The sequence below is a fragment of the Clarias gariepinus genome, chromosome 17 (assembly GCF_024256425.1).
Source record: "Clarias gariepinus isolate MV-2021 ecotype Netherlands chromosome 17, CGAR_prim_01v2, whole genome shotgun sequence".
Classification (NCBI taxonomy): Eukaryota; Metazoa; Chordata; class Actinopteri; order Siluriformes; family Clariidae; genus Clarias; species Clarias gariepinus.
In genome coordinates this window covers 5,805,209-5,818,106 of record NC_071116.1, presented here as the reverse complement: position 1 = coordinate 5,818,106, position 12,898 = coordinate 5,805,209, and the positions used below count along the sequence as shown (strand labels likewise).

Sequence of the window (12,898 nt, the reverse complement as noted above, 5' to 3'; positions counted from 1 at the left end):
TTATCTATGACTTTTTTTTTTTTTTTTTTTGAGTATTGAGTTTTTTTTTTTGTTTTTTTTTTACGTACCAGTATCCTCTCGATGAGCATGTCGTAGTACTGCTCAGTCAGCTGTGGACGACTCAGTACGAATCGGCCGAGCAGCTCGACGGCAGCCTCCCGCACACTGGTGGAGTTATCCATTAGCCGACCGTGGACTCCACGCTGCATGTCCGACTGTGCGTGAATAACAGGCGCAAACATTAGACCGAAAGCCATTTAATTTCAAACTCTCCTCAAAAATGATGCATCTGTGGAATTTCTCATTACAAGTTTGTTCCGAGTAACCAAGCACACGATTTAAGTTTTTTTAATTTATTTGTATTTTTTTTTGACCTTCAGTTGTGAAAACGCACTCACCCGGGCCAGAATGCTGGGATCCACAGCCACCACCTCTGACAGACACTTCATCGCTTTCGTTCTCACAGCAATAGCACTCTCTCCCAGCACTCTCAAAATCTGAGCAACACAAACAGCAGGAGGCTTTTTGTAGCAAGACATTGCTGGCACAAAGAACACTGAAAATTAATAGGAATCTTTTTTAACCTATTTAAAAATATTTTTTTTGTTTACAACCATTTTACCGTTTTCCTAAAGCTGTATGAACATAAATAATGTGAAATTCTTACCTGGGTTAAATAAATATCAAAGCTCTGTGCAAACGGCCTCATAGAGGCCAAATATCGCACAACTAAACAGGCGTCTTCGTAGTCCACAGTGTCTGAGTTCATCCTAATAAAAGAAGAAGAAAGAGAAATAAAAGGTTATACTGATATCAAATAAAACGCATAAATTAAAACTCTGATTATATATGCACGTAAATAAAGTAATAAAAGAAATTCTACACAAGCTCACTTCAGTGTGCCGAACTGCGACGGAGTGGTCTTGATGATTGACCGCAGGAACTGCTTGCGCTTCTCAGCTCTCTGCATGATCTCTCCCGTGGTCTCTATGTCCTTGGCGTGGTGCGCTCCTTCTGCGGAGTCGTCTTCCTTCTGGTTCTGAGACTTCATGGCCTTCTCGGTCTCTGTAGTGGTGTCCCTGAACCACTGAGCGATGTAGAACTTCCTCGCAAACTGTCGGGTCGGGAAAAAAAAAAATCACGTTAAGCAAGCATTTAAAAAAAAAAAAAAAAAAAAAAGGAGAGAGACTCAAGAAAGGGGTGGTGGGGAGTTTATTCGATCTAAATCTAAATTCAGTCTTTACCAGAAGAGAAGGATCGGTCTCAACGTTTTCATCCAGGTAATCCAACAGGGCTTTCTGAAGCTGCTGTGTCTCATCGTTGCCAGATGCCTAAAGAATTAACACATAATGATTAATAAGGAATGTCAAGTTAGGGGAGCTGGATATCAATTGTTAATGACAATTGAGACTTTACCTCTCTGAGGATGCGATCTATAGATCTCTGGTCCATTTTGCTAGTAACAGCATCTTTGCGCAGGCGAGCAGCAACTGTTCCCAGGTAGTCCAAAGAGGCCACTCTGAGTGCCATCTCAGTCTGTTTGTTGCTGAACTGGTGCACCTGAGAACAAAAAAAAAAAAGTGGTGATAAATACCAGGCACGTGTTAACCAGTGAGTAAAACGGATAATTTATACATATTTCCTCACATTGTCCTCTCAAGGTTTTCTAAGAACTTTATAACTAAATTTTTTATTTACTTGTTTAAAATCTTTTTTTAAAGTGTCAAAAGAATAAAAGTTCCTCCAAGGAAAAGAAGAATTACCGTTAAAAATAAAATACGTTTGATGGACAGAAGGGTTTTACATAAACACTGGTGAATTTTTCCCACATTTTTCAACCTTGTTTCTACTTTTTTTCTGTAAAAGCTGCTTGCAATAACGATAATTGTTAAAATCTGCCATTTATGCACACTATGGCTGAAACGATTCCTCAAGTAATTTGATTACAAAAAATTATCGAGGCAAAATCTTTTGCCTCGAAGCTGCTTATAATTAATTTTAAAAGCGCAATTATTTGTTGACAGCGCGCTTCTGACAAAGTGCGCTTCCGAATGCAAGCCGCCAGTAAACACCAACGAAGAAGAAGAAGCGCTTACGTCACCCAAAAAGCGGAAGGAGACGCAAACAGTTAGCTGTGTATTAATTTGAGGGAGTGTTATGCTGCGGGCTACAAAATGGAAAGGAGCGATAAAATTATCAGCGAGCCAAGAGAAGAAGAAACCAGCAAGAGAAAAAACGACAGAAATTGTCAGTAAAGGCTTATATGGTACACCTTCTAGATTTTGAAACTTTTTGCATTAGAGAAAAGGCTTTAAAATAAAAATGTATGGCACTGTAATGCACTTAATTCATCTCAGATAACTTCACCCACGCGGTTTTGTGAGGTGGCCGAATGTACTGTTCATCATGATTCACCACGAGTTTTGGCGTTGCAATTATGTTTCCATCTTTTCATGCGAAAAATTTAAAAGAAAACCAATCAATCATTGTTTCTCTTATATTTTTTACATTGCTGTTTAATTAAGTAAAAGTACATTTTATCCGATTACTCGATTGAATTTTTGGTAGAATACTAGATTACTAAAATATTCCATAGCTACAGCCCTAATGAACACTAATTATGCTACTCAACCTAGACGGTTTAAACATTTACACCCAATAAAACTTTTTGATTTCTCTCTAGAGGAGTAGCAATTTGTTCTTCTTCTGGTTGTCTACACATCTGCTTGTCCTCATTGCCCTGGATAGTGACTTATTCACCCTAAAAAAAAGAAAATCCCACTTACCAGTAACCGACCCAGGAGACTGAGCAGCAGTTCGGCAGCAGGCCACTCTGGTTTGTTAACTGTTGAGAGAAGGTCCTGCACAAAGTTTTCGAACAAAGGCCGATAGTCCTCCTCTCCCTGTTTGCTGCCGCATCTGGAAAAAAGAAAGCAGGGTTGAGATTAAGCAGGTCAGCAGCGCTAGAGCTTTGCTGCGAACAAAGGCCAAGTGTCTGAGCTCTTACTTCTTGAGGAAAACAGAGAGGAAGTTCTGTGCTGTCCTCATCGCGGTTTCATACGAGTTTGTGATGAGGACATCCTGGTCCACCTGGAAAGAACGGCACCAAATTAATCTCTTTACATTTACACACTTCTTATTAATTTACCTGGACTTTAATTAGTCGTCTGTCCTCACTTACTTTTTTCTCATACTCTTCATCAGTGTTATCTTTCTCAGTGGGAAGATGCACCACGCACTGTATGAGCTGCAGCACCAGAGCCGTCACCATCTGGATGTACATGGGTTCCCCATCAACATCGCTGCTGTTTAACCTGATAAACAGAGACGGCCAAACATATTAATTATGAAATGTCAGCCATAATATGGTACTTCAAGGAAAGGAAATATCAGCCAACCTAAAGTTTCTCAAGCTTCTCTTGCTGGTGGGGAGCCTGGCGAGAGAGGTGAAGATCTCCTCCAGGATCAGCTGCCTGTGTTTCTCGTAACGGGAGAAGACCTGAGGGGGAAAGACACATTCATTTATGTTTAACCGTATGACTCTATCCCACCAGGGCTTCACAAAGATGAGCTTAAAAGGTCATGAAAACTTACAGCGGTGACCAGCTTAATGGCACACAGCTGAAGCTCGCTGACGTTCTCCACAAAGAACGGTGTGATCCCCATTGAAGATACCTGTGAGAGACAGAACCGAGGTTAGCACATGGACTTCCTTAGAAAAAAAAAATGCAGGCGTCCTGATGACGCAGATACTCACCTGCAGAATTGTAGTGTCTGTTAGTAGCTGGATCTCCAGCAGCTCTGAGATGTTGCTGACGATGTCACACACTTTGTTGTAGAGCATGACGATAACCCTTTGCTTGTGTGTGGAACACTTGGCCCGTTTGGCTTTTGAGCTCAACATGCCACCTGACAGAAACAAACAAATAAAAACACCAACTTTACTAATGAAAAGTTGATGCTTGTGTAAAAGCAGCAATGTTTTATAGCTAGACTGCACAGTCGGGCCACTAGAGGGCAATGTTGGCTTAAAATTTCCAGATGAAAGTTGTTATTGGTAATAAAAAAAAAAATAAAAAAAAAGTTTTAACAAGTCACTGTTGTCATTTGCACTCTGTCACTTGTGGCCTGTAGCAACTGCTCCCATTGCTGCGTGTGTGTGTGTGTGTGTGTTTGTGTGTGTGTGTGGTCTGAGGAATTCACTGGAACCAATTGTTCGGATTTGGTGCTTTACCGAATAATTGCTAAATTGCATAAATCTGAGAAAATGGAAAATTTCAAGCACCACTGTGTCACTGCGTTACATTCCGCTGTCTCTAGAAATCCTAAGATAAGTCATGACCTTGCACTAAAAACGAACGGTCAACTGTTGCTTGTTTGGAACGAAATGCAGAGTAAAAGTTACAAGCATGTTACACTTCAGTCAGTATTTTCTGAACTTTCTAAAGCAGAAGATCTCGACACTGACCTCCGTGTGGGTCCACTCTATAGACGGGGTCATACTGAGGATAAAGGGTGTTCTGCAGATGGAACTTGGTGAACTGCAGCACCCTCTCGATCACATCTTCGATATAGACGGCCTTGGGCATGCGCAGCGAGGTCATGATGTTCAAAGCCGTCAGGCAAGAGTCGGCCGATTTGGTCACCCGCTCCATGATGAGGTCACGCCACAAACGCTCTTCGTCCTCTGCATCGTTGTCCTACGATATAAATAGGAAAGATGCTCTCTGTTATTACCCATGCAGAGCTGCAGTGTGTGTGTGCGCAGAGTTACAAGTGGGAGTGTGAAAACTACACTCACGTGGTTCATGTGCGTGGAAAGCTTGGCGCCGTCCTGTATGTTTTTCTCCAATATGCCCAGCACTTTTACTAGCTTGTCGGATGGAATCTGTAAAGCGGGAGAGACTGGACTTGTAAGTGGCAAATTATAAAAACTTCCTGTTTCTTTAAACACAGAGTTTGGTATGACATGGGATCGGCACTGAATTCACTGTAAACACTGTTTAAAATGTGTTGCATACTCGGCACTGGGACAAAGGGAAAAATAGACAAAGAGACAGAGAGTGATGGACGCGTCAACATTTATGACATGACTGAACCCCAAAAGTAGCGTACCCTGTACGTGATGCCCATGGCTTTGATTTTGGCCGATTCACTACCCAGCTCCGATAGCTGATGTTTCCCAAGGAGCAGCTCCTGAGGGATCTCGTCATCATCTCCAGCTAAGAAAAGAAAACGCAAGATTTTTGGTAAAAAAAAACTAAACAAAAAAAAAAAAAAACACAACAACTAAACTATTTACAATAAAATAGCATAACCAATGAATATTACATACTTAACGACGTTAGGTCCACATCCTCCAAATTTTCCAAAATGTTGTCCACACTCGCCAGGAATCTCTTGAATGTCGAAGAGTCCATCATTTCTATTTGAAGGAGGGAAAGAAAAATTATTTTACTCACACCTCACAATAACAGTGGAATGCGTACCAAGACTTTAGCAAACATCCTGATTGGGTTTAAAACCCAAACGTACCTTCTGGAGTTAGCTTCGGCTCGTAAGCTTTCCTCTTTTTTTGCTTCTCCTTCATCTTCATCTTTTTGAACACTGACAAGAAAAGGAGATTTCTTAGAGAATGATGAATCATGATGAAAACCTCTAAGTGTCTATGTTAGAAACTTACCGTCAGTCATGCTGGGAGGCGGCGTCTCGTTCCCGGAGTCGTCTGGACTGTGGTCTCGATATCGGCTGCCTGAACCTCTACGGCCCTCGCTGTAGCCTCCGCTACGCCTGCGCTCTCCGGAAACCTTTTTGTCCTCGTGCTCCCAAGTCCGGTCTCGGTCCCGATCCTTCTTTGATCGCTTTGGGGCTGCTGTGAGTCAAAAAAATAACTTTCACATCACAGTATTGAAATTTGGAAAACCTCTTTGTATGAGGGGAAAAAAAACAGTTCTCAAGAATTTGGATGATTGTTACTCACACTCTGATTCAGCGTCTTCATCTGAGCTGACCTCGGCATACTTAGGCTTCTCGTTTGCTGTACTGCGCTTGCGTTTGTTCATCTTTACCCTCTCACACAGAGGCATGGTGGACTCGATTTCTGCAAGCAGATGAGGAGGAAGCTCCTTGAACACCGACTCATCAATGCCCCCTTCAAACAGGTTAATAAAGACGGTTACTTCTTTATTTACGTCAATCATCGCTCTCCAAACAAGTCTTGCTTATGCAACACCTCAGTAAGTCGATGAATCTTGTTCATATTTACTAAATGACAAAGCTTCCAGGTGTTTCTTTTTTTTAAAGTATGCAACTAAAATGTCAGGATTGATTGTCATGATTGTCTTACCTTTTGAGGACTTCCCAAATGAAGGTCTGTTCTTGCCGGATTTTGAACTGGTCCCATGCCTCTCCTTGATGATTTTCTGCACCTCATCAAGGGACAGCTTCTGAAGCACCACGACAGGTTTGGACCGTTTGCTGATATCCTCCACCAGCCCAAGCCTTTCTAGCTTTACCCTTGGCTGGGTCCAATTCTCCCCAGGTCGCCTGGGCTCCGCGTTCCCATCCTTGTCGCGTTTCAGCTTGGGAATGACAAAGTTCTTTAATGCGCCAGACTTGCCGCCTAGAAGGAAATCAGGAAACTCTCCAGCTCTGCTGTCAGGGGGAGGTAGCTTCGAGCCATCAGAACTTTTTCTAGTACCATCAGAGCTCCGCCTCTCCTCTTTGCTGTTGGGAGATTTGAGGTCAGTGCGGGGTCGACCTGAGTCCGGTCCACTTCGGCTTTCCTGTTTCACGCGTGGACTGTCAGGCCGAGAGCGGTGCTCAGGAGATCGCCTGTCCCGGTGTTCTCTGGATTCTGCCCTATGTTTACGCTCGCGATCTCTGTCCTTGTCTCTGTCTTTATCACGCTCCTTGTCTCTTTCCCTGTCTCTGTCTCGACCAGGGCGCTCCTGCTCCGACCTGCTGGAAGATTTTGGTGTTTCCGGCCTTCGGATTTTGGAGCCGTCACTGCTGCGTTCTCTATCCCGCTCTCTGTCTTTGTGTTTTTCCTCTCTGTGGCCGTCCCGGGAAAGCTCTGGGCGGCCATCTTTTCGGGGAGTCTCGGGACGGATTTTGTCTGGCTTGGTGTCGTGCCTGTGCTTCGGCAGGTCCGGCCGCTTGTCTGAGACCTGCACCTTCCCTGAGGAGTCACGACGGCTTTCCTGCTTGTGTTTCGGCGTCTCGGGACGGCCATCTGAAGCCATTTTCTGCTGCTTTATGACCTCGGGCCGTCCGTCTGCCGCCCTCTGTAACTCTTCGTCCGTTTTCGTCTTGAGTCGCAGTACTCCAGCCGAGTCAGAACCATCCTCAGCCCAGCGCTGAGCCTCCTGGGCGGGCACAGGGCATTCAAGCTGCCCCTCTGCTCTTCCTGCCTGCTGCAGGTCTATGCTGACCATAAGTGCTGGACGGTTAGCCCCGTTGCTGGCGGCACTAGCCTCCTGAGGCGTTGGTTTATTTCCCGCACTGCCGCCACCTCCTACGCCAGGGCCTCCGGCAGTACCAGCAGTACCAGCAGCGCCGGGCTCCTGAGGATACGAGTCTTGTTTCCGCTTCTTCAGGGGTTTGTCTAAAGAAAGCAAACAAACATAATAATTTAACCTTGCTTGAAGGAACTGGCTTTCTGGTTTTAGTTCAAGTTTGTAATTAAACAAGTAAAAGTAAAAAAAAAAAAAAAAGAAAAAGGGAAAACTACCTTTATCCTGAACCTCCTTTGAGCAGCGCTCTCGTTCGATCGCTGATTCACGTTCTATCCTTTCGATCTCAGCCAGGGCGTCCAATTCGGCCTCATCGTAGGGCGTCCCACTAACTGCTCCAGGCTGTTTTGCAGCGAGTGCCCCCGTGTTCTGCAGCACCGGAACCTGCTGGTATCCCGACTGTTCCTGAAAGCTGTTGCAGGGCAGATCGTTCTCTGCGTCTGAGCCGTGCTCCACACCGCCGGGCATAAGATCGCCGGGCTGCTCGGTGTCTGCCGATTTGACCCGCGATAGCTTCAGCGTCAGCTTGGTGGAGTCTTTGGAGGGTGAGCTAACGATGTCGTACATGGCGCCTTTTTCACCCTCTTCCTTTATCATTTTCTTTTGCTTTTTCTTCCGCTCAGGCGAGTCCATGAGGAGGTCGGGAGCTGCGTCTCGTGGTGAGGTGTAAGGAGGAGGGGACTGGAGGATCAGAGGTGGCCGCGATCCAACTGGAAACAAAAGCATCATAAGATGATGGCACTGAGAGCCACAAGCATCACTTATCAACAAAGAATATTTCAGCAAATTAGTTAGAACAAGTGTTTTGGGTTAACCGGTTAACCAATTTTCTCCTGCCAACATGTAGTTATCTTTCAACACTGGGTTTTAAATAAGAGGGGGGAAAAAATTGTCTTAACAAAAAAAATAACATTTTACAATCGCTTTCAAATCTGACTAAAAAACTGATTTGAGCGCATAAAGTCCGACTGGTCATGTGTTCTTTTTTTTTTCTTTACCCAGCTTTAAGTTCAACTGTCCAGACATACCTGGTGCGTTATCCGGACGTCCAAAATGGATGTGCAAGTAAACAATCCAAATAGGCGAATGAGATTTTGTTATTTGTAATTTGCAAACAGAGGTTTAAAAAATGGTCGTATAGTTGTATTGCTATATTAAAATGGATTTTCAAACATAGTAGTGGTCAAAACCAACCACAATAAAAATAAATATGCTAAAGAACAAAATATATAGAAAACACTATAAATTAAAGATATACATAAATACATGGTAAACACAGAACAGCAATATTCAGAAACAGGACAGAGATATTATTTGCAAGTAGTTTAACATGTACCTTTTGGCGTCCCTTCACTTCCAGCAGGAGAGCAAACGGATTGGGGCGATCGGAGGGGGAAGGAGGCGTTTCTCATCGAAGGATCACTCTCCTAGAATATCCATATAAACCAGTTAGAAGCTCAGCTCAATATGTATTGAATTTGCCACATGTATGACTTAACAAGCTGCAAAAACATGTTTTAAATTTGTTTTTAAAGTAAAAAAAACTGATGGCCCGGGGTATGTGTGTTTTTTTTTTTTAAGTTAAATAATAAAAAAAAAAGACAAAAATGTTTTATTTGTCCTTACACATGACTTGTTGCAAAACTTTAGCCCTTAAGGACGTGAGATGTGAATCTATTAAAGGTTAAAATGTGCTCAGTTTTCAATCAGACAAAATAACAGAAACCGTTCCCTTCTAGAAATAAGGAGTCACACTCTTTAATTCACTCAAAACTCAATGAACACAAAGCTTTGTTGATGTACTCTCTCTCACACACAGCTCACAGACAAACAGACAGAAACGCTGCTACCACAAGCATAAAGGTGTCAAGGTTTAATAAAATTCGGGAAAAGGCCCCTGGAGACTCGAGACTCAAAAATGACAAATAGGCGTTTCTGTCTTCTACCGAAAAGTAAGTCTTGATGATAAGATGATAGAAAAAAAACAGACCCTAAGGAACTGTATAAGGCAATATGGTGCATCTGCTCACCTCATTTCCCAGTCTGTGGACTATGTTCATGTACTCTTCGTTGGAGCAATGCCGTGCGTTGTGATTAGCCGAGTTACTTGACATTTGCCCGGGGACTTTGTTGTCGTGGATGTTTCTCATACCAGGCACCATGGGACTAGCCACAGAGACTGAAGGATTCAAAAATATATATATTTTATATGTTTGGCAAACTGGTGGCGATTCTGCCACCAAATCACCGTTGTGAAAGATAATGGGAAAAGGTTAATCTTTCACAGGATCTCAGATCCTTTTTGTTGTGGAATGTAAACTGACCTTGGAGCTGTTGATGCTGAGAGTAGGTTGGAGGATGAGGGTACTGCATGAAACCGGCAGGGCTCTGAGGGGCATACGGGCTGGGCACAGGGCTGTTCTGCTGGGGTATGAACCGGGCACCAGAGCCCGTCTGAGGTTGAACGAAGCGACTACAGATACACACACACACAAAAAAAAGAAATTGTCAGCATTCACTAGGACCAGGATTGTGGATCGCACAGGAAGTTGATACGCAACCAGTTTACTCTTTAGATTAGCAATGCATACAATGAAGCATTTTAATAATAAAGTGCCTGTTTCCTACATTGAAATAAAAAAATGTTATTCTTATTGTATTAGTATCAACTGTTAGTTTTGTATATTTGGAGAATAAGCATTATAGCGATACTGGCCAGATATTAAGGCAAAATTTTTATCGTTTCTCTGTTTGACAGTGTTGTCGTGGCAACGTCAACAGCCGACAAGTGCATGATATTTAACGTCAGAGTCCTCAAGCGTCAGCTAACAGGCATCCATTCAAAATTAGCAAGTTAACTAACTGCTAACAAGTTTCTGCATTCTGTCCCGCGGAAGAGGAAAAAAGTGTGACTTTGGCGTCTTCTGCATCCCCTGTGCAGTAAGGATGTTATGACCCACATACGCAAAGAAAAGGTCAGTGTGTCTGTCTTGCGACCACACCACTTTCGTGCGTCAACGTGCAGGCAGCTAACTCAATGCAGACGGTGACGTTTCTCAGACTAGGCTGCTGTGTATTTTGACTGTCTTTGCGGTTGTTTGTGTGTCACGCCTTTCGCATGCTTAATTTTTTTTTTAATGCCGCTCACAATAGAAAGGGACATGGTTGCGCCGCTTGGGTGTTTTCCACGGGCATCCACAGCTAGATGAAAAATCTCAACTGATCAGAAAGCCACAACCAATCAGCTTTACTTTATCTGTCCTCCTGGATCAAGCTAGGGAAATTCTGTGTGCCTGAAGGATGATGGGAAACACCACTGATGGTGTTTTTCCACATCGCATAGACATTGCATGTGAACAGCCCCTTAAGGCATTAACGCATGAAAAACATACAAAAATAATAAATAATAAATAAATAAATAAATAGAACTTCGCTTATTCAGATTTTTCTTTTTTCTCCCCCTAAAACACATGCAAACTTTTAAAATGTTAAAAGTTGGGGCCGTTTAGGTTCACAATCAACAATTTGCAGGAAAACTTTGCCATTTCTTTTGCACTAACTTAAAACGTATTTTGAACCATTGACACTTATGTAAGTCGCTTTAAGTTAAGAGTTGCTTTGGATTAAGGATCTGATTGCACTTAATCAGTGCTATTTTTTCCTCACTAGGTTTAAACGTATTTTGTCTCAGACTGCATTAAACATGAATCTACATCGCTTGTAAGTCAAAAGAAAGTAAAAAAAAAAAAAAAAAAAAAAGTAATTCTAAAACTTTGACCTTAATTAGAAATCGTATTAGGTCTTTGAATATTAATGTTTAAAAATCCCCGCACTAAATGTTTGCAATAAAACACATCTCATGACATTAGTCAAAAAAAAGAAAGCAAACAAAAAATTCTTGCAGAATACCTAGGAGGGCTGGGAGTAACAGGGGTTTGCTGGTAGTTTGTGGACGCCGGGCTGCCATGCATGGAATTTTGAGGCATCTTGTATGGCGGCATCATTGGCTGTTGCATTATACCTTCAATTACAAAACAATTTCAATCAATCAACAATAATGCAAAACGTTTACAAGAAGTCTAATTTTACCACCGGGTTAGTTTTACCAGCAAGATTAGTAAACATAGCCTTAATTATATATGCAAGAAAAAAAAAGGGCAAGGGTCATTAGTCGGTCTGACTTTAGGATGCAGTGAAACGTCGTCGTCGTCATTCACTCAGTCAGTGGTCGAAACACCACCAGTTACAAAACACAGTTTAACATCATGACAGACAGACAAGTTTAGGGGGTTTTAGGACAAGGACATGAAATATGTTAGAATGTACGTTAGAGTACAATTCGCACATTGCTTATTGATTCATTGTTGAAGACAACAAGAGAACACAAGGAGCACAGCGTTGGGCGCGCCACGCCAGAGGCGGCTCTCTGAATCGCACGTGGACGTTAGTAGGTCTCATGATCAGCCTTTCGATTATCATGAATAATCCTCCTTCACCCTTTCGTCAGCGGATCAGAGTAGAATGGGGTTAATAACCTGATGGCATGCCAACCTTCCGTAGCATGCTTAAAAATTAAATGCAGCCAATTAGCTTAGATGTGTTCTAAGCATTGCACCGAACCTAACTGCATCTCAAAGAATCTTACAATCTCCACGTTAGCACCGTGCACGCTGCATGGCTCATCCAATCTGACACGGATGGTTTAATAAAAAAAAATAATAATAACGGTCTTGGACAGAGAACTTCTTCCTCACAAGATTATACTCTGCACAAGAAAACAGGGTCCAGGGTATGATGACAGATGTAGAATTACAAGACCGACTTAAACTGATCATCTAAACCACTTCTAGATGAAAGTCATTAGGCTGTTTATTTACAAAACTGTACTGCTCAGCCAAACTATGTCTTTTGAGGTCAACCTTGCGTGAAGTATATTTAAAAATCCGTCAGCTGTGACCACATAACTATTAATAGTTATTATCGCTGCAAAAAAGAAAAAAGAAAAAAAAAAAAGCCCACGTTTTCAGGCTCCTGATCAGACAGACCCTTCAGAATAGAGGAAGATGTATAAAAATAAAAGGGCCTCGCACTGTGCTCCATTGGGTTCAGAGTCAAGGGCAATGTCTCCATGTCTTCTCCTTACCGCCCTGAACCCCGTATCGGGTGGGCATACTTTTCTCCCTGAAGATGTTGGGGTTCCTGGACAGCACCGTCTGCAGCAGCACCGGCATGTCGCCCTCCGGGTCATCGCTGCCCAGGTTGTCCTTCAGCTCTCTGTCATAAAGATATTTTTGTGAGTGGAGCAGAACATTAGTTCACAGAATAAAAAAATTTCATTTAAACCAAGGTGTCAAACATGTTTTAGGAATCTTTTAAAATTCGCT

At 42.7% G+C, this 12,898-nt stretch overlaps 1 protein-coding gene across 6 annotated transcripts in view; it reads right to left on the bottom strand.

Annotated features, from left to right (window-relative positions):
* nipblb (NIPBL cohesin loading factor b) overlaps positions 1 to 12,898 on the bottom strand; it is a 35,099-nt gene that overhangs the window by 8,081 nt on the left and 14,120 nt on the right. For 2 of the 6 annotated variants that reach the window (XM_053515931.1, XM_053515932.1), the window contains exons 4-29: positions 12,658 to 12,788; positions 11,424 to 11,535; positions 9,839 to 9,987; positions 9,545 to 9,693; positions 8,851 to 8,941; positions 7,733 to 8,224; positions 6,347 to 7,606; positions 5,981 to 6,151; positions 5,684 to 5,872; positions 5,536 to 5,607; positions 5,336 to 5,425; positions 5,116 to 5,222; positions 4,802 to 4,888; positions 4,469 to 4,700; positions 3,758 to 3,909; positions 3,595 to 3,675; positions 3,399 to 3,499; positions 3,182 to 3,314; positions 3,008 to 3,090; positions 2,787 to 2,919; positions 1,417 to 1,560; positions 1,245 to 1,331; positions 894 to 1,114; positions 668 to 770; positions 399 to 497; positions 69 to 215 (exon numbers count right to left, since the gene is read on the bottom strand). In XM_053515931.1, coding sequence (XP_053371906.1) covers positions 69 to 215; positions 399 to 497; positions 668 to 770; positions 894 to 1,114; positions 1,245 to 1,331; positions 1,417 to 1,560; positions 2,787 to 2,919; positions 3,008 to 3,090; positions 3,182 to 3,314; positions 3,399 to 3,499; positions 3,595 to 3,675; positions 3,758 to 3,909; positions 4,469 to 4,700; positions 4,802 to 4,888; positions 5,116 to 5,222; positions 5,336 to 5,425; positions 5,536 to 5,607; positions 5,684 to 5,872; positions 5,981 to 6,151; positions 6,347 to 7,606; positions 7,733 to 8,224; positions 8,851 to 8,941; positions 9,545 to 9,693; positions 9,839 to 9,987; positions 11,424 to 11,535; positions 12,658 to 12,788 — 4,816 coding nt within the window. The remainder of the gene's footprint in view (positions 1 to 68; positions 216 to 398; positions 498 to 667; positions 771 to 893; positions 1,115 to 1,244; positions 1,332 to 1,416; positions 1,561 to 2,786; positions 2,920 to 3,007; positions 3,091 to 3,181; positions 3,315 to 3,398; positions 3,500 to 3,594; positions 3,676 to 3,757; positions 3,910 to 4,468; positions 4,701 to 4,801; positions 4,889 to 5,115; positions 5,223 to 5,335; positions 5,426 to 5,535; positions 5,608 to 5,683; positions 5,873 to 5,980; positions 6,152 to 6,346; positions 7,607 to 7,732; positions 8,225 to 8,850; positions 8,942 to 9,544; positions 9,694 to 9,838; positions 9,988 to 11,423; positions 11,536 to 12,657; positions 12,789 to 12,898) is intronic. The other 4 variants (XM_053515933.1, XM_053515935.1, XM_053515934.1 and 1 more) reach the window with 4 other exon arrangements.